The sequence below is a fragment of the Oncorhynchus mykiss genome, chromosome 10, assembly GCF_057628025.1.
Source record: "Oncorhynchus mykiss isolate SJ-2025 chromosome 10, ASM5762802v1, whole genome shotgun sequence".
Classification (NCBI taxonomy): Eukaryota; Metazoa; Chordata; class Actinopteri; order Salmoniformes; family Salmonidae; genus Oncorhynchus; species Oncorhynchus mykiss.
Genome location: NC_143031.1, coordinates 72,190,001 through 72,216,070, shown reverse-complemented (window position 1 = coordinate 72,216,070; position 26,070 = coordinate 72,190,001). Strand labels below are relative to the sequence as shown.

Sequence of the window (26,070 nt, the reverse complement as noted above, 5' to 3'; positions counted from 1 at the left end):
CTGTCACTGTCTGTCGGTCTGTCTGAGTTGTCTTTATCTTGTGCCTCCTTACCCATCTTCTTCTGTTATCTTTATCGACTGTATCTCACACCATTTCTGCCTCTCTCTCTCTCCCTCTCTCTCGCTCCACTGGTCTCTCCATCTTCATTTGTACCTCTCTGCCTTCTCTATCTGTGTTGGTCTCTGGCTTATGTTTTCTTCCACAGCATCTACGACTTCTGTGTCACCCTGCTCTCTCATTCAGTCCATTCAATCAGCATTAGGAGAATGATCTTTCAGGACAGGGCTGCTGTCACAAAATGACAGGGTAAAAAAACTACTGCATAACCAAATAAGTTGGCGAACACGAATCACTGATCACTCCGAAAATGTCTTCTGCTCATTTCATTCTGGGGCCGAGCCAAAACAACTTATGCGTTTGATGCCTTGATATTTTCCTAGGCTGAGGTACGATCCGAAGAGTGTGAATTGTGCTTGAGGGCATGAACAGGAGGGAGAGGGAGAAAAATGTAGGAGCTAGTTTATTGTGCTGTTGTTCCTGTTGCCATGACAGCATTCTGACTGACTGGTGTGTGAAGTGGCTGGTATGAGAACTAGGAGGAAGGACGCATGACATGTTGACAACACAAAGGCCTCAATGACCACAAAACATGGTATTCTAAAGAGAGAATGCACTGAAGGTTGTGGTATATCATTGCTACTGGCATAGCTAAAGGCTGTTACTAGATATGAGGCGGGCCCCTGTAGCAGTGTCAGTATTCATGCTACTCTGCACTACACCACCGCCTTAACTAGTTCATCCTCAGGTTATGGTCCCGAAGACAAACTTTCACCAAGAGTCAACATACCAAGTTTAAATCCCCAAGTGCAGTCTGCAGAATACCTGAGTGTTTTATATTCAGCACCTGCTCAGGAGCTTTGGATGTGTGTACATCATTATGACAGTACGTAGCTATGGAGTATGTGACCGAGAGGCTATAGTGAAACATTAGAGTCCTGAACTGAGTTCCCGTGACGCGACATGACCTTTGACATCTTCGGTGCCGTGTTGATTATTAGCTAGCTTTAAGCTCTTTCTCGCTACTCTTTAACATCACGATCAAACTGCCTGTTTCCCAGGACGTCGGATAAAGAACTTGCTCAAAATGAGCATTGTTTTTGTTTTTTTGTCACGTATGGAGTTTATCATCAGAAGATAGTTTATGTCATGACTTATCAAGACAAAAGAAGATGGACTTAGTATGTGAATGTCAGTGTAAACAATGGACACTAGTACAATGCAATACAAATAGTTGTCCCACAGAAAAGCACAACGTGCAGATTTACTGAAACGCTTTTACACTTGAATGGTCTTTTCTCTAAGCATTATTCCCAAAATATCTCTCTCTTTTTTGCAGCAAAAGGTTTCTGGAGACACTGAGTTACAAGGTAGGTTCAATTCATTTCAAATGAGGGTTAGATTTCCCACGCAATGTATTATTTGTTTTGGATGCATATCATATCAGCAGCGAAGATTGAACTAAGTCAGATTTAATTCGTCTTTTTTATTTATGGTAATTGCGAACAGTGTTCTCCTACACATGTTACAACAGGTTTGACCCCTCAGTTATAAAACATTATAATTTACACTCATGCTGAAAGCTGTTGCTCCCTTGCCAGGAATTACAAGAGGTTATTTATATATATATATATATCATTACTAAAAACCTAATAGACTCCGGAAGAGCCCTGTTTTAGATGCAAAACACATACATGGTTTAATTTTAAGTGTAGTCCTAGTTATGTTCTTTTCCATTCGCTGACTCTTTGCATAGAGAGGAGGGGAGAGAGTGAGAAGGGGAGGTAGAGAGAATAAACTATCTGACCTCAGAAATAGCTCTCCTGTTGATTTATCCTGAATGTATCCTGGGAACTAAAGCCAGCTTTTACAGGAACTACATTGTTACAATACCACTAATACTAATAATCATTTATAAAACTTTTTTTAGTGCTGTTCATTACATAAAGAAATATCAAGGCGCTGTAAAGCAACGGCAACAAAAAAACAAGCAATTTCAAAACAACAACATCATTAATCATCATGAGTAGATCGACGGTCAAGAGACTGAATGTTGACAAAGTTCATGTCTTGATTGAGGTCAGCGGAGGTTCAAATACTATTCCAAATGTACATTTTAGTAATTTAGCAGATGTACTTGTCCTCTGTGGGAATCGAACCCATAACCCTGTTGTTGCAAGCGCAATGCTCTACCAACGAAGCCACACAGGAGGACAGATGCGTCCTGACTTCACTCCCTTCCTTGAAGTCATCAATATTTGGTAGTAAAAGCAAGGCCCTATGTCAGATCAGTAATTACTTCAAGGAAGACAGGATGCCTTTTCAGAGTATCAGAACCGGGCCTAAGTCTTATCACTTGACACTGACAGTGCACTGAACTGGTAGGAGATGATGACATCATAATATCTTAATGATGTATGGCAGGGTTCCCCAACTGGCGGCCCGCATGCCGAATTTGGCCCGCATTTGATTTTATTTGGCCCCCAAGTTTTATGAACAATAAAATAAACATTTTTTGGGGGACTTAAGACTTTAAAAACAACAGTAAATCAGCTCCTAGTGATTTTAATTTTTGGAAATCTGTTCCAAATTATTCCCACACATAATATAGAGACATTCACTATATATACACAAAAGAATTAGAACACCCCTTCAATTTAGGGGATTCGGCTATTTCAGCCACACAAACATTGGCAGTAGAATGGCCTTACTGAGGAGCTCACCGTTATAGGAGGCCACCTTTTCAACAAGTCAGTTTGTCAAATTTCTGCCCTGCTAGAGTTGCTCTGGTCAACTGTAAGTGCTGTAATTATGAAGTGGAAACCTTTAGGAGCAACAGCGGCTCAGGCGTGATGTGGTAAGCCACACAAGCTCACAGAACGGGACCGCCAAGTGCTGAAGCGCGTATTGCGTAAAAATCATCTGTCCTCGGTTGCAACGCTCACTACCGAGTTCCAAACTGCCTCTGGAAACAACAGCACAATAACTGTTTGTTGGGAGCTTCATGAAATGGTTTTCCACGGCCAAGCAGCCGAGCACAAGCCTAAGATCACCATGCGCAATGCCAAGCGTCGGCTGAAGTGGTGTAATGCTCGCCGCCATTGGACTCTGAAGAAGTGGAAACACATTCTCTGGACTGATGAATCACACTTCACCGTCTGGCAGTCCAACAGACTAATCTGGGTTTGGCAGGTGCCAGGAGAACGCTACCTGCCTCAATGAATAGTGCCAACTGTAAAGTTTGGTGGAGGAGGAATAATAGTCTGGGGATGTTTTTCATGGTTCGGGCCCTTTAGTTCCAATGAAGGGAAATCTTAACCCTACAGCAGACATTATAGACGATTCTGTGCTTCCAACTTTGTGGCAACAGTTTGGGGAAGGCCCTTTCCTGTTTCAGCATGACAATGGCCCTTTGCACAAAGTGAAGTCCATACAGAAATAGTTTGTCGAGAAAGGTGTGGAAGAACTTGACTGGCCTGCACAAAGCCCCATCGAACACCTTTGAGATGAATTAGAGTTCTGACTGCGAGAGAGGAGGGGAGAGAGTGAGAAGGGGAGGTGCCCAACCTCACTAATGCTCTTGTGGCTAAATGGAAGCAAGTCCCTGCAGCAATATCTAGTGGAAAGTCTTCCCAGAATAGTTTTAATTTTTTTATGTTTTAAATGTAACCTTTATTTAACTAGGCAAGTCAGTTATGAACCAATTCTTATTTACAATGACAGCCTCCTGAGAACAGTGGGGTAACTGCCTTGTTCAGGCAGAACGACAGGTTTTTACCTTGTCAGCTCGGGGATTCACAACGCTCTAACCACTAGGCTACCTGCCGCCCCAGAGCGGAGGCTGTTATTACTTACTGACTTTATTGTTCCCATGGGGAAATGTTGTTGCAGTGTCATGTACACGTTTAAAGTAGCGTTTAAATACATAACAAAATTGCCAATACAACTTTCATAACAGTTACATACCAATAAAACATTCAAAAAACACGGGTACAGGGGGTGGCTTGGGTCTAAAATGATTTTGTGAGCCTTGAGCAGAGCCCTGACCTTAAAGATCTCATCCAGGCCTGTCTGTTTGACGCCAAGTGCCTTGGGGAGGGCCCTGACCTTAAAGATCTCATCCAGGCCTGTCTGTTTGACTCCAAGTACTTTGGGGAGGGCCCTGACCTTAAAGATCTCATCCAGGCCTGTCTGTTTGACTCCAAGTACTTTGGGGAGGGCCCTGACCTTAAAGATCTCATCCAGGCCTGTCTGTTTGACTCCAAGTACCTTGCTTGCTGTGGTGATAATCCTTCTCAGCATATTTCTCTGGCTGACAGTGGCATTGCCAAACCAACAAACAATACAAAAAGTTAAAATACTCCCAATGAAAGATTTGTAAAAAAGAGTCTGTATAGTACAGTATATTAACATTAAAAGATCCCAGCTTTTTGAGAAAGTACAGTCTCTGTTGACTCTTTTTGTAGATCAGGTCTGTATATTTACTCCACTTAAGCTTATTGTTCAAGAGGACACCCTGGTATTTGTATTCCTCTACAATCTCTATATTCTGACCTCTGATAGATGTTGCAGAGGTAGGTGTTGTACACTTCCTGAAGTCTATGCACGTCTCTTTGGTCTTGTTGGTATTGAGAACCAAGTGTGATTCCTCACACCACTCTACAAAGTCATCTAGGACCGTGCCATGATGTTCCTCATCATCATGCAACAGGCTGATCAAGGCAGTGTCATCAGCGAACTTAACAAGATGTCTGTCAGGATGGGAACTAGTACAACTATTAGTTATAGCAGCAAAGGGGGGACCAACTCCAAATGAATGCTTTTGGAATGAGATGTTGGACCAGCAGTATGTGATAATTAACTAATGTAAGCAAGGTTTGAAATGATTATGTTTTAGTCAAATATTATGTTTTAGTCAAATATACACTACGTTTTAGTCAAATATACACTACCGTTCAAAAGTTTGGGATTACTTAGAAATGTCCTTGTTTTTGAAAGAAAAGCACATTGTTTGTCCATTAAAATAACATTAAATTGACGCCTCACAAGTCCTCAACTGGCAGCTATATTAAATAGTACCCGCAAAACACCAGCCTCAATGTCAACAGTGAAGAGGCGACTCCGGGATGGCCTTCTAGACAGAGTTGCAAAGAAAAAGCCATATCTCAAACTGGCCAATAAAAATAAAAGATTCAGATGGGCAAAAGAGCACAGACACTGGACAGAGGAACTCTGCCTAGAAGGCCAGCATCCCGGAGTCGCCTCTTCACTGTTGACGTTGAGACTGGTGTTTTGCAAGTACTATTTAATGAAGCTGCCAGTTGAGGACTTGTGAGGCATCTGTTTGTCAAACTAGACATTCTAATGTACTTGTCCTCTTGCTCAGTTGTGCACCGGCGCCTCCCACTCCTCTTTCTATTCTGGTTAGAGCCAGTTTACGCTGTTCTGTGAAGGGAGTAGTACACAGCGTTGTATGAGATCTTCAGTTTCTTGGCAATTTCTCGCATGGAATAGCCTTCATTTCTCAGAACAAGAATAGACTGAGTTTCAGAAGAAAGTTCTTTGTTTCTGGCCATTTTGAGCCTGTATTTGAACCCACAAATGCTGATGCTCCAGAAACTTGTCTAAAGAAGGCCAGTTTTATTGCTTCTTTAATCAAAACAACAGTTTTCAGCTGTGCTAACTTCGCAAAAGTATTTTCTAATTATCAATTAGCCTTTTAAAATGATAAACTTTGATTAGCTAACACAACGTGCCATTGGAACACAGTTGTGATGGTTGCTGATAATGGACGCCATAACAAAATCAGACGTTTCCAGCTGCAATAGTCATTTACAACATTAACAATGTCTACACTGTATTTCTGATCAATTTGATGTTATTTTAATGGACATGTTGCTTTTCTTTCAAAAACAAGGACATTTCTAAGTGACCCCAAACGTTTGAACGGTAGTGTATCTACTTGGGCTTCTTGCAGTACATTTGATAGTCTACAAATGATGTGTAATTATCTTCCTGCCCCCTGACCATCTACTCAAGAAAAAAAGAATCCCGCGACTGAATCTAGTCAATGATCCCTGATGTTTGGCCTCTCACTGCTCTAATCAACGGAGACCTGCTATAGGGCCTCGCCATGACAAGTGGAACGTGACAGTTGATGTGTCTGAAAACTGACTACTACCAGTATATGTTGGTAATGGTCTATTCTCTGCAGGAAATCCAAGGTCTTAAAATATTTGGTTTACAGATTAAAGAATCATTTTTCTCCCCATCTTAAAATACTGCTTGTGTATTTTTCACTGAATTTAGGGTATTTGGTGGTGGAAAGTCGTGTGTGTCATTTATCTCTGTTTTTTTCTGTCTGGTTTGAAAGAAACTTTGACAAAGAAACTTGGCCACATAGTTGATCGCGTAATTGCAGTCTGGAAAGAGAAATCAATATTCCATTTTAAGCAACCGGATTCATTTTCCGGCAATTAACATACAAGTTCTCTCTCTCTCTCTCTCTAAACCTCCCTCTGTGCCGAATCATCACAATATGATTAACGATTCTATTCTATTTCATTTTCAACTAATTCCTTTAGTCAAATCAAATCACTTTTTATTAGTCAGAATGCTTACTTACGAGCCCCTAACCAACAATGCAGTTTAAAAAAAATACAGATAAGAAAAATAAATACAAGTAGCAAGTAACTAAAGAGCAGCAGTAAAATAACAATAGTGAGACTATATACAGAGGGGTATCGGTACAGAGTTAATGTGCAGGGGCACTGGTTAGTTGAGGCAATATGTACATGTAGGTAGAGTTATTAAAGTGACTATGCATAGATGATAACAACAGAGAGTAGCAGCGGTGTAAAAGAGGGGGGGATGCAAATAGTCTGGGTAGCCATTTGATTAGATGTTCAGGAGTCTTATGGCTTGGGAGTAGATGCTGTTTTAGAAGCCCCTCTGACCTAGACTTGGCGCTCCGGTACCGCTTGCCGTGTGGTAGCAGAGAGAACAGTATGACTAGGGTGACTGGAGTCTTTGACCATTTTTAGGGCCTTCTTCTGACACCACCTGGTATAGAAGTCCTGGATGGCAGGAAGCTTGGCCCCAGTGGTGTACTGGGCCGTACTCGCTACCCTCTGTAGTGCCGTGCGGTCGGAGGCCGAACAGTTGCCATACCAGGCAGTGATGCAACCAATGGTGCAGTTGTATAACTTTTTGAGGATCTGAGAACCCATGCCAAATATTTTCAGTCTCTTGAGGGTGAATAGGTTTTGTCATGCCCTCTTCGTGACTGTCTTGGTGTGCTTGGACCATGTTAGTTTGTTGGTGATGTGGACACCAAGGAACTTGAAGCTCTCAACCTGCTCCGCTGCAGCCATGTCGATGAGAATGGGGGCGTGCTCGGCCCTTTTTTTTCTGTAGTCCACAATCATCTCCTTTGTCTTGATCACTTTGAGGGAGAGGTTGTTGTCCTGGCACCACACGGCCAGGTCTCTGACCTCCTCCCTATAGGCTGTCTCGTCGTTGTCGGTGATCAGACCTACCACTGTCGTGTCATCGGAAAACTTAATGATGGTGTTGGAGTCGTGCCTGGCCATGCAGTCATGTGTGAACAGGGAGTACAGGAGGGGACTAAGTACACACCCCTGAGGGGCCCCTGTGTTGAGGATCAGCATGGCGGATGTGTTGTTATCTACCCTTACCACCTGGGGGCAGCCCGTCAGGAAGTCCAGGATCCAGTTGCAGAGGGAGGTGTTTAGTCCCAGGGTCCTTAGCATATTGATGAGCTTTGAGGGCACTGTGGTGTTGAACGCTGAGCTGTAGTCAATGAATAGCATTCTCACATAGGTGTTCCTTTTGTCCAGGTCGGAAAGGGCAGTGTGGAGTGCAATAGAGATTGCATCATATGTTGATCTGTTGGGGCGGTATGCAAATTGGAGTGGGTCTAGGGTTTCTGGAATAATGGTGTTGATGTGAGCCATGACCAGCCTTTCAAAGCACTTCATGGCTACAGACGTGAGTGCTACGGGTCGGTAGTCATTTAAGCAGATTACCATAGTATTCTTGGGCACAGGCACTTTGGTGGTCTTCTTAAAACATGTTGGTATTATAGACTCGGACAGGGAGAGTTTGAAAATGTCAGTGAAGACACTTGCCAGTTGGTCAGCGCATGATCACAGTACACGTCCTGGTAACCCGTCTGGCCTTGTGAATGTTGATCAGTTTATAGGTCTTACTCACATCGGCTGCGGAGAGCGTGATCACACAGTCTTCCTGAACAGCTGGTGCTCTCATGCATGTTTCAGTGTTATTTGCCTCGAAGCGAGCATAGAAGTAGTTTAGCTCCTCTGGTAGGCTCGTGTCACTGGGTAGCACTTGGCTTTGCTTCCCTTTGTAGTCTGTAATGGTTTGCAAGGCTTGCCACATCCGACGAGCGTCAGAGCCGGTGTTGTATTACTCCTTCTTAGTCCTGTATTGAAGCTTTGCCTGTTTGATGGTTCGTCGTAGCGCATAGCAGGATTTCTTATAAGCTTCCGGGTTGGAGTCCCGCTCCTTGAAAGCGGCAGCTCTAGCCTTTAACTCAGTGTGGATGTTGCCTGTAATCCATGGCTTCTGGTTGGGGTATGTATGTACGGTCACGGTGGGGACGATGTCATTGATGCACTTATTGATGAAGCCAACGACTGATGTAGTGTAATCCTCAATGCCATCGGAGGAATCCCGGAACACATTCCAGTCTGTGCTAGCCAAACAGTCCTGTAGCTTAGCATCTGCTTACTCTGACCACTTTTTTATTGATCTGGTGCTTCCTTTAGTGTTTTGCGTCTTAGCGAAGAGAGGCTGTATTATTGCGACTATGTTATTTCCGCTCTAAAACCCAGATGAAGGCCAAAAAGAAGATCATTTTTTAAAATCAACTTCAGTTGTCCTCAGAGTTCCCTCTTCACCTCACTCTAAAACCTTAGCCACCACCACAGCCACTGGCCTAACAGAAACCAATATGGCATTTCACTGCTACTGTAACACAGTGAACCAACCAATCACAGTCTCGGGTGTGCACTCCTTCCCCCCCTGAGCTAGTTGAACAGACTGACAGCGGAGCCCCATGACAGATAGCACTCCGCGGCTGTAATACAACGCTAATGATGTGAGGTATTGGTGCTTGGCGCTGAGTCAGAGTGGTTGAACCTTGGCTAGGACGGTACTGTCCTGATCCTTCCACAGTGAAGAATGGAATCACTTAGATCTAGAGGATAACTAGTGTCCTCCTGGGGTTGGGGGTTGTAGAAAAAGAGGTCTAGAAGATGACTAGATGGTGGATAAAGAAAGATATGAGAAGATGCCTACTGTTCCCTGGGTTTTGGTGTTTTTACCTTCTGGGGAAGAAACAGGAGGAAGTGGTAAGAGCAGGAAGGAGACTCATCCTCCCAGAGGTCAGAGATGTGGCTCTAATGATGTACAGTATGTCTTTATACAGAGACTTTCAGGAAAACCTGGAATGAACATTCTACTGCTGTGGTTGGTTGACGTCTGTGTAAATAAAACATTTAATAAATATGCCATTTAGCAGATGCTTTTTTCCAAAGCAACTTAGTCGTGTGCATATATTGGTGGGTCAGCTGATGAGTTTTAGTGGTAGCTGTGAGTTTGCGTTAACATTCTCTCTCTCTGTGCTCTCCCTCCACCTCTCTCTCTGTGCTCTCCCTCCACCTCTCTCTCTCTGTGCTCTCCCTCCACCTCTCTCTCTGTGCTCTCCCTCCATCTCTCTCTCTGTGCTCTCCCTCCATCTCTCTCTCTGTGCTCTCCCTCCATCTCTCTCTCTCTGTGCTCTCCCTCCACCTCTCTCTCTGTGCTCTCCCTCCACCACTCTCTCTGTGCTCTCCCTCCACCTCTCTCTCTGTGCTCTCCCTCTACCTCTCTCTCTGTGCTCTCCCTCCATCCCTCTCTCTGTGCTCTCCCTCCATCTCTCTCTCTGTGCTCTCCCTCCACCTCTCTCTCTGTGCTCTCCCCCCACCTCTCTCTCTGTGCTCTCCCTCATCTCTCTCTCTGTGCTCTCCCTCCATCTCTCTCTCTCTCTGTGCTCTCCCTCCATCTCTCTCTCTGTGCTCTCCCTCCACCTCTCTCTCTGTGCTCTCCCTCCACCTCTCTCTCTCTGTGCTCTCCCTCCACCTCTCTCTCTGTGCTCTCCCTCCACCTCTCTCTCTGTGCTCTCCCTCCACCACTCTCTCTGTGCTCTCCCTCCACCTCTCTCTCTGTGCTCTCCCTCCACCTCTCTCTCTCTGTGCTCTCCCTCCACCTCTCTCTGTGTGCTCTACCTCCACCACTCTCTCTGTGCTCTCCCTCCACCTCTCTCTCTGTGCTCTCCTTCTACCTCTCTCTCTGTGCTCTCCCTCCATCCCTCTCTCTGTGCTCTCCCTCCATCTCTCTCTCTGTGCTCTCCCTCCATCTCTCTCTGTGCTCTCCCTTCATCTCTCTCTGTGCTCTCCCTCCATCTCTCTCTCTGTGCTTTCCCTCATCTCTCTCTCTGTGCTCTCCCTCATCTCTCTCTGTGCTCTCCCTCCATCTCTCTCTCTGTGCTCTCCCTCAATCTCTCTCTCTGTGCTCTCCCTCCATCTCTCTCTCTGTGCTCTCCCTCCACCTCTCTCTCTGTGCTCTCCCCCACCTCTCTCTCTGTGCTCTCCCTCATCTCTCTCTCTGTGCTCTCCCTCCACCTCTCTCTCTGTGCTCTCCCTCATCTCTCTCTGTGCTCTCCCTCCATCTCTCTCTCTGTGCTCTCCCTCCATCTCTCTCTCTGTGCTCTCCCTCCATCTCTCTCTCTGTGCTCTCCCTCCACCTCTCTCTCTGTGCTCTCCCCCACCTCTCTCTCTGTGCTCTCCCTCATCTCTCTCTCTGTGCTCTCCCTCCATCTCTCTCTCTGTGCTCTCCCTCCATCTCTCTCTCTGTGCTCTCCCTCCACCGCTCTCTCTCTGTGCTCTCCCTCCACCTCTCTCTCTCTGTGCTCTCCCTCCACCTCTCTCTCTGTGCTCTCCCTCCATCTCTCTCTGTGCTCTCCCTCCATCGCTCTCCCTCTCTCTCTCTGCTCTCCCTCCCTCAATCTTTCTCTCTCTGTGCTCTCCTTCCATCTCGCTCTCTCTGTGCTCTCCCTCCATCTCTCTCTGCTCTCCCTCCATTTAGGAGCACATGATCCTCTGCCGCTTCGCAGACCAGACAGCTGTCCAGCTGCCTTCAGAACGACGCTTAATAGGTGACACACTGCCACTCACGCACACACATTGTGTTGACAATTGACCCCCAAATAAATGAGCACCTTTTAACACAAACAGGCCACTAATGTCATTTTTTCCATAATGGTGCCGATTCATGTTGACCGTAAAGTCAAAGGGGATATTATTGTATATCTCCATCAAACTGATACTCCCTTCAGTACCTGGGTCCATTTTTAAAAATTGCCTCTGAGTAGGCTTGCTGATCTAGGATCAGGGCCCCCTTTCCATAGAATCTTATTAATCTTGATAAAGGCAAAACATATCCTATACCAGCACATTCAATTCTTGTGAATAATTAGTGAAGGTACTCCCCGTTGTGTTTTCACTTTGAACCGCCCTCGTACGTTCCCTACCTGACACTTCCTGTCATGGAATATTCCGCTGGCGGGGTGCTGCCGCCACCATGACACCCCTTCCTCAACCTCTCCTCAACTCACACTTACCGTCTTTGATCTTATTCCTTATTCCCCGAGCCTGTCAGATCTGAGCGTCGGTCCGTCTGAGACTCTTGAGTGCTGTAGACGCGTTTGTTGTCTGTCTGGGTCCGCTTCAGAGCCACTGAGCAGCGTAATGCGGTTAGTGGGCTTTTGCCTTTAATGCAAGCTTTGATAGGAGAGTGTCAGTGGAAGTGATCCCAAAGTACTAATCGGCAAGAAGAGAGTCGTTGGTACTGAAGAGGCCGGTCTAGGAAGCGTCTGCAGTAGAATGTTGAGAATGAGGGTCATATAAGGAAAGATGAACAGATCCTGGTGGAATGTCTTCATCTCTTATTCCGCCTCAATAAACTGAATGAAAGGCTGCTACTGTACAGAAGAGGCCTAAGGGTGTTATCCACAAAGGACTCACGTTGTTTATCCGTAGTAATATGAAAGCAAATTCTTCGAATGATTAGAACAAAGACGATTCTACTGTGAGACGGGGGACCTTCTGTCAGTTGTTGTAGTTATGTACTGTGTCTCTGCACTGCAATTCACCTCTTAGTTGCCAGTGTGTGGAATATAAAGGAACTCCATTATTGTTCAATCAGGGACATCATCACTGTGCTCTTTGACCCCTCTCCTCCAGGTAAACAGTGCATGGGCCTGGTGGACCTGGACCGCTCCTGGGCAGCAGAGACTCATGGGTACTCTGTCAGGGTGATGACCATGGAGCCAGACAGCTGCTCCCCCAAGAACAACATGCTGGTGGGTGTTGCTGGAGGCGGGGCTGGAGGGGACAACTATGCCACACAGTAAACCAGAGGCATGTTCAGTTGGCACCCAAAGGAAGGTTGAAAAACAAAAGGAACTACCTCGACTTGTCCAATAAGAAGACCGATTTACGGTTGTTGTTGCAAAATGATTTGCTACGGTTTGCCCTAATGATCACGACCCAGGGTTGTGTTCAGTCGGGTGAAAACGTCTTAAAACCAAGTGAATCAGGGAGGGAGGGACTTGTCAGAAGAACATAGAACAGGACCCGACATACAGTCCGTTTCAAACTGAGAATACAGCACTGTAAGGAAACAACGCATCCGTCGCTGGACCAAGATACTAAGTAAAAATCAATCATCTCGGAGGAGTTGAGGGATTTGTCTTGAGATCAGAGAAGAATGAATCACCCTGGTTGAATTGATGATGATGATGATATTTGACCTACAATCAAGAAAAATCCCTTTAGACTCTTTTCTCTAATGATGATCTGGGGCAGGTGTCCCAAGTGTTTAGTTCTCTTGGAATGGTTTTTATGGGTATTGGAACTGAGCAATGTCTTTATTTTATCCCTTAAATGAGTTTTAATGAGCGGGCAATTATGTGGATATTGAATTAATAAACACACTGGAACGTGAGTATTTTCCAAAAGTCTTGTACAATGTTTATTTTTAACCATTTACTTTGCTCTATTACTTCATCCACGTCAGGGCTCGCAGCTGTTGATTTGATATACATTTAGGTCACTGCATTATGTAGCTGGATTGACAGTTTAGTTCTGTTTTCAAACCTTAGTTCTGTTTCAAAAGTGTCTTAACTTATAAAGCCTGCTTCTTACCATTTCTATTTTTTGCCAACATTGTGTCCATCCTTGTCTGCCCCAACAGGATTTACATGAAGTAAAATGAATGTTCCTACCTCAAACAGGGGGGAAATAAATTGATCATTTTTCCACATGCCGTTTTTTGCTAATTGTATGAATAGCGATTCTGTAATGGTGCTCGGCCGTCTCCCGTCTCTCCTCCTAACCAATAATCAGGTATTACAAGAAGAAAAACGAAAGAAAACCCGCTCCAAAAATCCATCTGTCCTGCTTAGTTTTTAAATGATTCATTCCAATCTGGAGGCCGTCCATGTGAGACATTCAATGCTTTTCTTCGTTCTATTTCATTTTGTATATAAAGGTTCAGAATGTGATCAAAGCCAGCATAGCTCTCAAACAGGGCTCATGCAGCATTTACCATGATTCCTCAAGGATGGTTTTGCCTTGTGCTGAGTGCCAGTGAAAAAAGGCCGTATTTTGCATATCCTAATACATCAACAGCATCTATGAATATTTCATGAAGGCTTGGCTGTTGGAAAGGTCAGCGTGCTGGATGGAGTACACTCTGTTGCTTCTAGAGACTAGTAGAGGGAGAAACCACAAAAAACATTTGTTGTAATGATATATTATATATACACTCCCTAAAGCTGTTTATTCTCGCAGTTGGTAGTTTATATGTGATGTCCATGCCAGAGGAGGCTGGTGGGAGGAGCTGTAGAAGGACGGGCTCATTGTAACAACTGAAATGGCATGTATGGAACGGAGTCAAACCTGGTTTCCATATGTTTGATAACGTTCAATTTATTCCATTCCAACCATTACAATGAGCCCGTCCTCCTATAGCTCATCCCACCATCCTCCTCTGGTCCATGCACCTTATTCATTACGCCCGGGGCCTACGCCTTACAGAATTCCTTGGAAGGACATGAGATGAGAACATGGAGGTACTAGAATGGAATCTCACCCAGCCTCATTGTTCCACTAAGGGTTCTGACACTTCCAAGGCGTCCAATCTTCAGCTCCTCATCTGAATTCCGCAAGCAGAGTCAATCTATCCCGGGGTGAACGGCTAGAGACACTGCTCTCATCCAGGGGGATGGGATTATTTCAAAGGGAAACGGCTCCTTCCCTTAACTGCTGCCCGACCTTCAGCGCCTGCAGCTCTGCCCAAGTGTGCATGACGGAAATGCATATAGGCAGCAAGAGAGAGTAGGGGGGAATGGCCAGGCTAATCGTGCATTAGGGAAGAATACTGAAGTGCCGAGCAGGTAGAGGCAACCGGCCTTAGCCAACTACGCGCATAAGGGAATGAAGAGGGTTGGCTGTCGGCTGTCGGCTGTGTGTACGTGCGCTCAGAGAGAGTGGTTTGGCTGATGTGTGTGTGTGTGTGTGTGTGTGTGTGTGTGTGTGTGTGTGTGAAAAGGTAAAAGCGAAGCTTGGGCTTATTTCGCAGTTAATGAGCCTGCTGGGAGGATTTTGTTCCCGTTTCCAATCTATTTGTTTGTGGCCCTCTCTGCTTGGTGTAGGAGGGATGTATATTAATCATCATAGATCATTGTGTTCTAGTACAGCAAAGGTCCTGCCACCCTGGGGTTCGTTCAGGATCGTTAAAGTCCTGTAGGCGTTTTAAAAATGTTCCACACCGTTCAACATAACCGACAAGGTTGAGTAATTGGTTGCGAAAACGCTCTGTTTAAATTAGAAGTTAGAACTAAGTGGTCTTTTAGCAGTTTATTTTATTAACCACTAATTCTTAACCATTTCGATTATAAACATTCCCCTATTTCATTACACCCCATATTGTTTATGATAGAGAGTGGAACAGTTTACGGCTCCATATTTGGTCTGTTGATGTGAATTTCCCCCTATGACAAATACCAGGGCTTTATTTACGGTGTCCTTGGTTATATTATTTTGCCTTGCTGGGCTGGCAGGCGTGTAGAGACTGAGGAAGAGGCAGGCACTGATATACAAGCTCCCGTTAAAATGGGCATGAAAGTAGTTCCAATCCAACCATCGCCATACAGCTGCGGTTATTTTTAGAGGCTTTTATCTTTAGAGGATGAAACTCTAAAGTAACAAGTCCATATATTTTATTCTATGGAATGCAGGCCAGCACCAGTAATTAACCTATCTAGGTGTGAGTTGTTGCTATTTGAATAGAGACCAAACAAATCTGAAATTCTAGTGATTTACTTAATTGAAAGGAACCAATTGGGTTCAATGTAACCAGACTACACCACACTAGTTTTTTTTGTGGAGTTTATTCAGGGAGGCCTAGTGCCTCAGTTTCTTCCTGTATGCTAGAGCAAGGCAGAAGATTCATGACCTACTCAGGGACTGGGGAAATAGAGGGCCAATTCCACCATGTATCAAAAATAGCTACGACAAATAAGTCCTGAGGTAGTCTGAAACCATTTTAAAACCTTCATGTCTTGGAAAGTTTGGATGCGGACGGTGATATGTGTTAGTGATCTCCTGCTGAATGTAGCTGCACCTTTTCTACTATCAGTACGAGGTTCTTTTCTCATTGTAACATTTTATTTACTGATATGCCTTCTGGAAAAACAGACGCTACTAGTAACTGCATCACTGCTCAGAAGACGAGACAACTCTTCAATGAGAAACTGACAGATGAGTGTTCTCTCAAAGAGCGACAGTGGAACTTCAGCGGATTTAAAACGTGAACCACTCCCTCAACTAAAGAGCCAAATGCAGAGGGAAGCACTCTTTACGGACATATAAACATCTCGTCACAAGTGTATGTGGGAGAGAGTGGAGGACTAGTAATCAATGTGGAAATAGCAAGCTGATTGCATCAGTTTTTATATGTTGCATACACCCGTCAAATCCTCTCAGATCTCCAAAAGTGCATATGGTCTACACCCCTCAAACTCAACTCTGGAACTCGAAGCCATTTCCACTGCCTTTTCTCATTGTTCCCCTTAATCAGGGACTGATTTAGACCTGGAACACCAGGTGGGTGGAGTTAATTATCAGGTAGAACAGAAAACCAGCAGGGTCCAGACCTTGTAGGAGAGAGTGGAGTATCCCTGGTCTAGACTCTGGGGGTTGTTTTGGTATTGGGCCATAATATCCACTAACTGGACCCTATGGTTGAACCATCCACACAGACTCTCTGGGTTTGAATGACATGAACCATTTGTTTTGGTGACATGTTCAACAATGTTTCTGTGAATAACAGATCAAGTTATTACAACAGCTGACGGTACTTTCTATCTGGGTCATAGTCAAGAGATGTTCTGTAATGATATTGTAGCGAACGGCAGGGCATGGAAGAGAATCCAGGCCGCTGGCGTGAAAGGAAGTCACCCTACGCATTGTGCCAATAGGTTTAACCCACTTTGTGGGAATTGTAACATGTCTCATAAAGCGATTTTACCTTCCCCAAACGTTGGGGCAGGGAAGCGGACCTGCGTCGCTGGTGTGAAAGGCAAACACCCTACACATCGCACCAATAGGGAAAATCCACTTTGTGGGAATTGTAATGTGGCTGAAAAAGCGAGGATCACGACAACATTGATATTGGATCAAAATGATGGTCTATTTCAAGTAGAATGGCTTGGTAAAACATGTTCTCCTCCTCTCTAAATCATTTAAAACAGCTGCCTAGGCTATAATTCAACTAACAAGCAACTGTGATGATATGAAAAACAGTGGAGCAGCACCTGTGACTACAAATGACATGGGATACGTAGACTTTGTTTAAACGGGCAGCCCAATTCTGCTCTTTTGCCCAATTATTGTCGAAACCTCTGATCTAGATACAAAAATGTACCATGGTGCTACAATGGTACTTTCATGTATACCATGGTATAGTCTGAATCATGGAAATGTACCATGTTTTTAGCCTTGAAATATGATGGTACCACCAAGCACCTAAATAATCCCATGGTATTTCATCATGTAGACAATGGATAATGGAAATACCATGGATTTAACCTGCATTATACATTCTACCATGGTAACGCACAACCATAGTAGTACCATTGTGTTTTTTTCATTGTACTACTATGGTACATTTTTGTAAGCGGTAATTGGTCAAAAGATACAAAAATCCCTCAAGAAACATACTGCAGATTGGTGAAAAAAAGATGCATATGTATGTGATTTATATGGACATGATTGACACCCTGAAGACAATGGACAATATTGATCGGGAGATTCTTATGGCTCGCTTTGATGTTGAATCACTCTATACAAACATCCCCCACCAGGCAGGCCTAGAGGCCATGAAAGCTCTGGCACACTGTCTTAGTCAACGACCCAGTGGTACACTGTCTTAGTCAATGACCCAGTGGTACACTGTCTTAGTCAACGACCCAGTGGTACACTGTCTTAGTCAACGACCCAGTGGTACACTGTCTTAGTCAACGACCCAGTGGTACACTGTCTTAGTCAACGACCCAGTGGTACACTGTCTTAGTCAACGACCCAGTGGTACACTGTCTTAGTCAACGACCCAGTGGTACACTCCCTTAGTCAACGACCCAGTGGTACACTGTCTTAGTCAACGACCCAGTGGCACACTGTCTTAGTCAACGACCCAGTGGCACACTGTCTTAGTCAACGACCCAGTGGCACACTGTCTTAGTCAACGACCCAGTGGCACACTGTCTTAGTCAACGACCCAGTGGTACACTCCCTAGCACTAACTGTATTGTTGAACTTGCTGAGATTATTCTGACTGAGAACTTTTTCATGTTTGAAAATGAAATGTTCATTCAACAAAAGGGAACTGCTGTGGGTAGTAAAATGACACCGAATTATGTCCATCTGTATGTGGGGTTGTTTGAGAATAATTGTAATTTTCAGCCCTAACAGTCCATTCTTGGGCCAAATCAAGCTCTGGAAACGCTTCATTGATGACACATCTCTTCTATTCCAGGGCACAGCAGAGGAACTTCATCAATTCCACTCCTTCATGAATACAAGCAGTGAGCATCTGAAATTCACGCTCACCTTTCATGCAGATGTAACACGTTTTCTGGACATTTTGACAAAGGGGGAGGGGGTGGCTTTAGCACGGACCCATACAGGAAGCCGACGGATAGGAATTCCCTGTTACGCGGAAACAGATTCCACCCTACACCCCCGAAAAAGAGTCTCCTATCTGCCAATACAGTTGCATATGCAGGATCTGTAGTACACAGAGTGACTATGACAAGCGTACTGTCTGGATGAGCGCTTCAGACAACGGTGTTGCCCAGAGTTTTTGCTGCACGACGCACTGGACAGTTACAAAAATATGACCCAGGATGACGGCCTCACTCCCAAACCTCCCCACCCCCCCTGACCAACAAGTCCTTTGCTTTCTTCAATACTCCTCACTTGGCTAACAGTTTGACCACATAAACACGGGTACATCTTGAGCACTGACCAGACCTTTGCAGGTTGTGGATCTTCCACCGGTGCCAAGTAGCACCTTCCTAGACAATTTGCGGGATGGTAATTACAGATGTGGCCAATGTACCCACTACCCAGTGTAACTTTACGAACAAATACACAACATTCAATCACCCCATCGCAGGCAAGTGTTATACCCCTGAAAGGGGGAAATATAGAAATAAACCACACAGAGATGTACCTTTGGTTTCAAGTCACTTGTAATGAGTGTTTTCATATAAAACCATTTACATACACTACTGCTCAAACATTTTAGAACACCTACTCATTTTTTATTTTTAATTTTTAACTATTTTCTGCATTGTAGAATAATAGTGACAACATCAAAACTATGAAATAACACAAATGGAATCATGTGGTATCCAAAAAACTGCTAAACAAATGTAAATGTATTTATATTTGAGATTCTTCAAATGACAGCTTTGCACACTCTTGGCATTTTCTCAACCAGTTTCACCTGGAATGCTTTTCCAACAGTCTTGAAGAAGTTCCCACATATGCTGAGCACTTGTTGGCTGCTTTTCCTTCACTCTGCGGTCCGACTCATCCCAAACCATCTCAATTTGGTTGAGGTCAGGGGATTGTGGAGGCCAGGTCATCTGATGCAGCACTCCATCACTCTCCTTCTTGGTAAAATAGCCCTTACACAGCCTGAAGGTGTGTTGGGTCATTGTCCTGTTGAAAAACAAATTATAGTCCCTAGGGTTGCAAAGGGTCGGAACCTTTCCGGTAAATTTCCATGGGAAGTTGAGCCTGGGAATTTGGGGAATTTTGCTTAAATTCAAAAAAGTTTGCTTATAACAGTGAACCTTTTTTTGTGGGATACACATGTCAATTCTAGGTCTTGTGGCATATTTTGGTTAAACTATCTCCAATTCAATGGAGTTGCAACCCTCTGCATGCACAGTGTATTCTTCCATCACATGTGCAGTGCATTCTTCCATCACATGTACAGCTGATTCTCAAGACTTGCACACTAATGAGATGCATTTGAGTCCACACTACTACACTGTCTGAGCCAAGGACTACATGCTTTCTGGTAAGTTTACAGTACTGGGTGGGGTGAATATATTTTATATGACAAATGTAAACAGTAGTCTACAGAAAAGTGTGTTTTAAATCAGTTCTAACTTGATAACAATTTCTGCTAGTTAGTTTTTGCATTCTTGTGTGGGTTTTAGCTTGCTTGAGCCTGCTATCTGAGGAAAACATGTATCTTACAAATTAGTTGTTTTAAACTAACTGCGTAACTATTTATCTGTACAGGGATTGTTTTTTTTTTTTTACTACATTTCTTCTAATCTTTCCAGGAAAATGTCACGGGCACCATCTGATGCGTGGAGACATTTCACTGCAGCTAATGTAGAAGGAAAAGCTGTGCACATTTGGAAATAATGTGCCAAATCATACAGTTGAAGTCAGAAGTTTACATACACTTTAGCCAAATACATTTCAACTCAGTTTCACAATTCCTGACATTGAATCCTAGTAAAATTCCCTGTCTTAGGTCAGTTAGGATCACCACGTTATTTTACGAATGTCAGAATAATAGTGGAGTGATTTATTTCAGCTTTTACTTCTTTCATCACATTCCCAGTGGGTCAAAAGTTTACTCACACTCAATTAGTATTTGGTAGCATTGCCTTTAAATTGTTTAACTTGGGTCAAACGTTTCGGGTAGCCTTCCACAAGCTTCCCACAATAAGTTGGGTGAATTTTGGCCCATTCCTCCCGACAGAGCTGGTGTAACTGAGTCAGGTTTGTAGGCCTCCTTGCTTGACACACGCTTTTTCAGTTCTGCCCACAAATTTTCTATAGGATTGAGGTCAGGTCTTTGTGATGGCCACTCCAATACCTTGACTTTGTTATCCTTAAGCCATTTTTACTGTGTCTCGCCACCTTGGCCTGGATGAGGACAAGGTTCTTGGTAGTACACTTCCAAGCAAGGGCTTTGGGATGGAGATGCAATATTGCAGTCGTGCCATCTCATCAGTCACCTGGTGGAAGGGAATTTGTGGATCTGAGGCTCTTTCCCCTGTTGCCTCCATCATCCTCCAAATCCCACCAACATAGGCCGCCTCAGAGCGCAACTGGTCCTTGTTTGGGAACACACACACCAAAGCAGATTTATTATCTGAGACCTTTTTAACGTTTATCCGCTAAAGCATAATCTGTGTATTTATGGGCAAATATCATGATACCTTTGGGTTCCCTCAGAACTTGGTCCTAAAGTACGTTTTGTACTGTAAATTCTGTACATGGTGTGTAGGCAGGAGGCTAGAACTCCTCATTACTGGGTGGGCGATGGTACTGCGTGTCTGAGCAGGCTATGCAATTAATTAAGCCATCCAAAGTATGCACAGCCAGTGCGTGAGTGCAACCTATATCACACATGGAAAGGCTCCCTCGTGAAAGAGATCCTGGTCTCAATGGGACTCCGAAATTAATGAATAAATAGACCGTCGCTAATTTGAATTTTTATTTGATTTTTTTAATCTATGGATTTCCAGCCTACCACTGCGCAAAGTGGCACAGCACTATACCACGACAAAGTGTATTCACAACAGTCTTGCTGACGAGCAGTGCGCGCTCCGACTGCGCTGATGCGTTTTCATTGGGTAGCAGCCCAGTGAACTTGTGCGGAGAGACGGAGAGAGAAGGAACCTGCGGGGTCCATTTAACACCAGTAGAGTGCACTCCGCTCCACACGCGCTGGGTCACTTCTCGAGGAAGAAACGGGCTGGTTTCTCCCCCTGCCTTTGCTGCACCTCCGAAACATTTTAAAGGATCGGGGTCCGTTTGAAGGACAACAGCGAATCTCCTCTCATGCCAGTGCGTGTTTAACGTTGGGAGGGAACAAATCTCCACTGTTTCGTTTCGTTTTAACGATTGAACACTGCAGTGTACAGTCCGACGTTTCACTTGGATTTTAGGAGTGCAAGCGCGGTGTGCGCTCATTCCCCTAACCATGGAATTATGGATAAAGTTGATGGTGTTGTACGGTTTCTGTTTAGGGGCAAGTGCTGAGAATGACGGCAGGTAAGCGCACACATATATATACATCTTGTTCAATAGGCTACAATTCATTATCTTTTGTCTAAAAAAATAATTATATAAATTATGTTGTTTTTGGAAGTGTTCAAATTGCGTTGGTGATTGTGGAATGTGGAGAAGGTGTTGCTCTCAAACTCTGAGCGAGTTTTTAAAGAGGTTAATGTGACCACGGAGATGCTATTGATTCCTAAATCCATGAACGCGACTTCCACATAGTGAGCATATGAGTCTGCAATGCATATACTGAAACGTTGCTGATGTGCTGAAATGATTCGGGATGTATAGTCGCACTTGACGTACAGTGGAAGGACTATACCTATACCAGTGTAATCTATTTTCTTCTCCCTTATTTTCATAAATAATAACATAGTTGTTTATCTCGAATGAATGGTGTACTTTTAAATATATTAAATTAACATTAATTTATGTTTGTAATGTTTTTGCTGGTGCTTTTTGTTTGACATTCTTTATGTGGATCTACTAGGTCTATGTTAGTACGTAGGCCGAATACCACAGAGTTTCTTAACCATCTTTGGTAATACACAGTGTTTCGCTGTTTAGGCCTACATTTGCAAAAACCGAGTAGCCAGCAGCCTACTTTCTTTGCAAAGTCAGTTGCTTGGATTTCCCTCTCAATGAGCTGATATCACGCTGACAGCACCTACCTTGCCGGGTGGTTCATGTCCAAACACGAATCCGGTGAAGTATTTGGAAAGGAGAAAAGTGCCCAATCTAAAGAATGTTCCTGAGATTGAAATCTACATCTACCTTATCTGGTGCAGCTGTCATTTTTTGTCTCTCGCCATAAAAGGAATGTTATACAGCTCTTAATAAGCAGTAATAAAAACATCATACTGACGAATTCCATTTTAGGTCATTGTATATAAAACGACCTATATACTTTTTTCTACCTATATACACAGTAAGCCCTCTGGTATTCCAGATATGTATTCCTTCAGGATACGTTTCCAAGCTTGTTTATTATTAAGACAGGTTCACTTTCACTGGGCTGGCTCCAATGCACTTGCCTTGCAGTATTCATCATCATAAAGGCTGTTTCCTTTGGGAGAGTGATACAGTAGACTGAGGAACTGAAGGCTAGGTTTGCATCCTATATGGGACCCTATTCCCTGTGGAGTTCCCAATGGGCCCTGGTCCAAAGTAGTGCATTATATAGGCAATAGGGTGGCATTTCGGATTGGATCCTCAATCTGAGTGCTGGTCCTATGGTGCATTGAAGACAACCTTTATTCTGTATCTCCATGGGATAGAGTTGCAGGTCTCACACTATAATTGGATTAGACTCCGTACAAATAGCAATAGAGTGAGACAGAGTTGTAGAGTATTTCTAAGACGTGATATTACTCCAATAGTGATCGCAGTCGAGCATTTTAATTTGGTTTTTCACCCCCATTTATTGTTGTCAGACAGACTGAGCCCTAAGCACAATCCATCCCTCACCGATACCTTACACAAATAAGGTTTCAGAGTCAATAGAATATTTCTTAGGGATTGATAGGGCTGAACTTTCCTACCTGTCTGTCGTTAAACACGGGTTGGGGCGTGTGTGTGTGTGTGTGTGTGTGTGAAGGTGAGAGTGTGTGAGTTATTGTATATGTTTGTGGATGTTTACTCCAGGTTCTTGGTCACAGTGTCTAATGTTAGGTAATGTTAATGTGTTGTGACAGGGCCACGGTCCCAGTCTGGTGAGTTGTGCTGATATTTCCCCATGATGCCCTTCCCTGCCCAACCCATAATGATAATTTACATTAAACGAGCAGCATACGTAATTAGCGTCACCCTCTGATGGAGCGCGGCTTGTCACGCGGGTCATTATTGGCCTATTTCCCCGGTTATAAACCTGGCCTGCTGACTTCAATCTAAATTCATAGGGAGAGGGTCCCGTGAGAACACTGTGGAGGAAAGTAATTTATTATCTGAACTAGCTGTTTGGAGGAGAGAGCTAATGGGCTAAGCTAGCAATTGAAGGGGGCGTCACCGCTCACTGGCCAGCCACAGCAAGGTCGTTTTGTCCTAGTGGTAAATTGGCTCAAAACAGGCCTGATTAATTACAGATTAACTATACCTGTAATTCCCTGTTGAGGGGTTTTCATTACTCATCAACATTGTTGTCAGTAATGTTTAGTCCAAGGATGAAAAATGGCGCTAGGCCAATCTTGTTGTGATGTGGTCTATAAGTGATTCTGTATTGTAATCAGGAAATGGACTATCTGAGGTAAGGTCACAACACTTTACCTCGATGAAAGACTACACATCAGATAACATTTAAACGACTAGTTCGCTTTTTTTTAAAGCCACAATCCTGAGTTTGTATGTCAGACCCTTAATCAGACCACTGAACAGCTAGGATGAGATATTTTATCCTAGTTGGAGAAAATCCAGATTCCCCCTTTAAATAGCCACTACTCATGGAGGCTATTGCTCTATGATGATGTCGCCACATTGCTTTGCCCCTGACACAGCCAATACATTCCAATCCTCCTCTCTCCAAGTTACTGCTCCAAACCATGTCCTCACTCTCCTTCCAAACATCCTTAGTGTATTCTAACAACATTAGACCTTCAAAGATAGACAGACCTTATTTTATCCCCCAGGGTTGACGTTAAAATACGTGAATAAGTGTATACAGAGAGAGCAAGCCATTTTCCTGGACATTGGTCAAAGTCATTCAGCAGGACTAGTGAAAAAGGCTACATGTCAACCGGTGCTTACAGAAGTGTGTGGTACTAGTCGTTTTCAGAATAGAAGCGAACCACTTTCATGAACATTTATGAAGCGATGCGCTCTTTAACATGTGTGCTACTTGTCCTCAGGTATTTAGATTAAATGTGTATGCAAAGGTTGTGTGTGTGTGTGTGTGTGTGCGCGAGAGAGAGGGGGAGAGAGAGAGTGTGTCACTGTCAAGCAACATTGCAGCCATAGATTGTTATTATTACTCATCATTCTGAGGGACACTTTTAAAACAGATTATTATCATGCCATATAATAATGTCTCTTAGTGCCACTTAAGTGTCGGGTGCTGCTATATGAGCAATATGTCATCCTATTCATTGTCAAACAGCAGAGATTGGCCTATCTCACACACACACACACACACACACACACACATCCTGGGCTAGATGATGGACTGACATGGATCCTTTCCCGCAGCGTCTGTTGTGAAGACCCTGTCTAGTGGTTTGTTTTCCTGATGAGGCACCAATGGAATGTCAAACGTGATAATTCTGTGCTTCAGTTCCTTCACAGCTTACTGCAATGTAGTATTATTCATACACAGAAGGTCAGACATAGACATGGATAAAGAAGGATAAAGACATACATCTATCTGATCTGCCGTCAACGCAATTATTCTACAGCGCACCGTGTTCAGAATGATTACAGTAATAACACAATATGAATTTTACATGGAGAATTTGATGGGACATCACTCTAACATACCGTAGTGTATAACTGACCTAGTCATAATTCAGTTCTACTTTGATAAATCGTGTTATAACAGCACAGTTGTGTGCATGATTCTGCCGTGTTCCAACAGCCGAGGGCTACGCTCAGTTTTATGACTGATGGAGGGAGAGAAAGAAATGGAGGGAGAGCGTGGTAGAGATGGAGGGAGAGAGTGGTATAGATGGAGGGAGAGAGTGGTATAGATGGAGGGAGAGAGTGGTATAGATGGAGAGAGAGAGTGGTAGAGATGGAGGGAGAGAGTGGTAGAGATGGAGGGAGAGAGCGGTAGAGATGGAGGGAGAGAAAGAGATGGAGGGAGAGAAAGAGATGGAGGGAGAGCGTGGTATACATGGAGGGAGAGAGTGGTATAGATGGAGGGAAAGAGTGGTATAGATGGAGGGAGAGAGTGGTATAGATGGAGAGAGAGAGTGGTAGAGATGGAGGGAGAGAGTGGTAGAGATGGAGGGAGAGTGGTAGAGATGGAGGGAGAGAGTGGTAGAGATGGAGGGAGAGAGCGGTAGAGATGGAGGGAGAGAAAGAGATGGAGGGAGAGAAAGAGATGGAGGGAGAGCGTGGTATAGATGGAGAGAGAGAGTGGTATAGATGGAGAGAGAGAGTGGTAGATAATGGAGGGAGAGAGTGGTAGAGATGAAAGGAGATGGAGGGAGAGAGTGGTAGAGATGGAGGGAAAGAGAGATGGAGGGAGACAGTGGTAGATAATGGAGGGAGAGAGTGGTAGAGATGGAGGGAAAGAGAGAGATGGAGGGAGAGAGTAGTAGAGATGGAGGGAGA

General features: G+C 44.1%; 2 protein-coding genes across 14 annotated transcripts in view; both read left to right on the top strand.

Annotated features, from left to right (window-relative positions):
- LOC110497311 (glutathione S-transferase C-terminal domain-containing protein) overlaps positions 1-13,160 on the top strand; it is a 62,787-nt gene extending 49,627 nt beyond the window's left edge. For 4 of the 6 annotated variants that reach the window (XR_016483928.1, XR_016483929.1, XM_036933834.2 and 1 more), the window contains 2 exons: positions 11,228-11,297; positions 12,385-13,160. Coding sequence is in view for 4 of the 6 variants with exons in the window: in XM_036933834.2 (XP_036789729.2) it covers positions 11,228-11,297; positions 12,385-12,554 (240 nt within the window). In the remaining 2 variants the exon portion in view is untranslated. Of the gene's footprint in view, positions 1-1,397; positions 1,429-11,227; positions 11,298-12,384 lie in introns of all 6 variants that reach the window. The other 2 variants (XM_090187819.1, XM_090187817.1) reach the window with 1 other exon arrangement.
- A 7,954-nt stretch (positions 13,161-21,114) lies between these two features.
- Positions 21,115-26,070, top strand: part of LOC118936741 (nephronectin) — a 57,672-nt gene continuing 52,716 nt past the window's right edge. For 2 of the 8 annotated variants that reach the window (XM_090187813.1, XM_090187809.1), the window contains exon 1: positions 21,125-21,798. In XM_090187813.1, coding sequence (XP_090043939.1) covers positions 21,728-21,798 — 71 coding nt within the window. In that variant the 5' untranslated portion in view covers positions 21,125-21,727. Of the gene's footprint in view, positions 21,799-26,070 lie in introns of all 8 variants that reach the window. The other 6 variants (XM_090187808.1, XM_090187814.1, XM_090187811.1 and 3 more) reach the window with 5 other exon arrangements.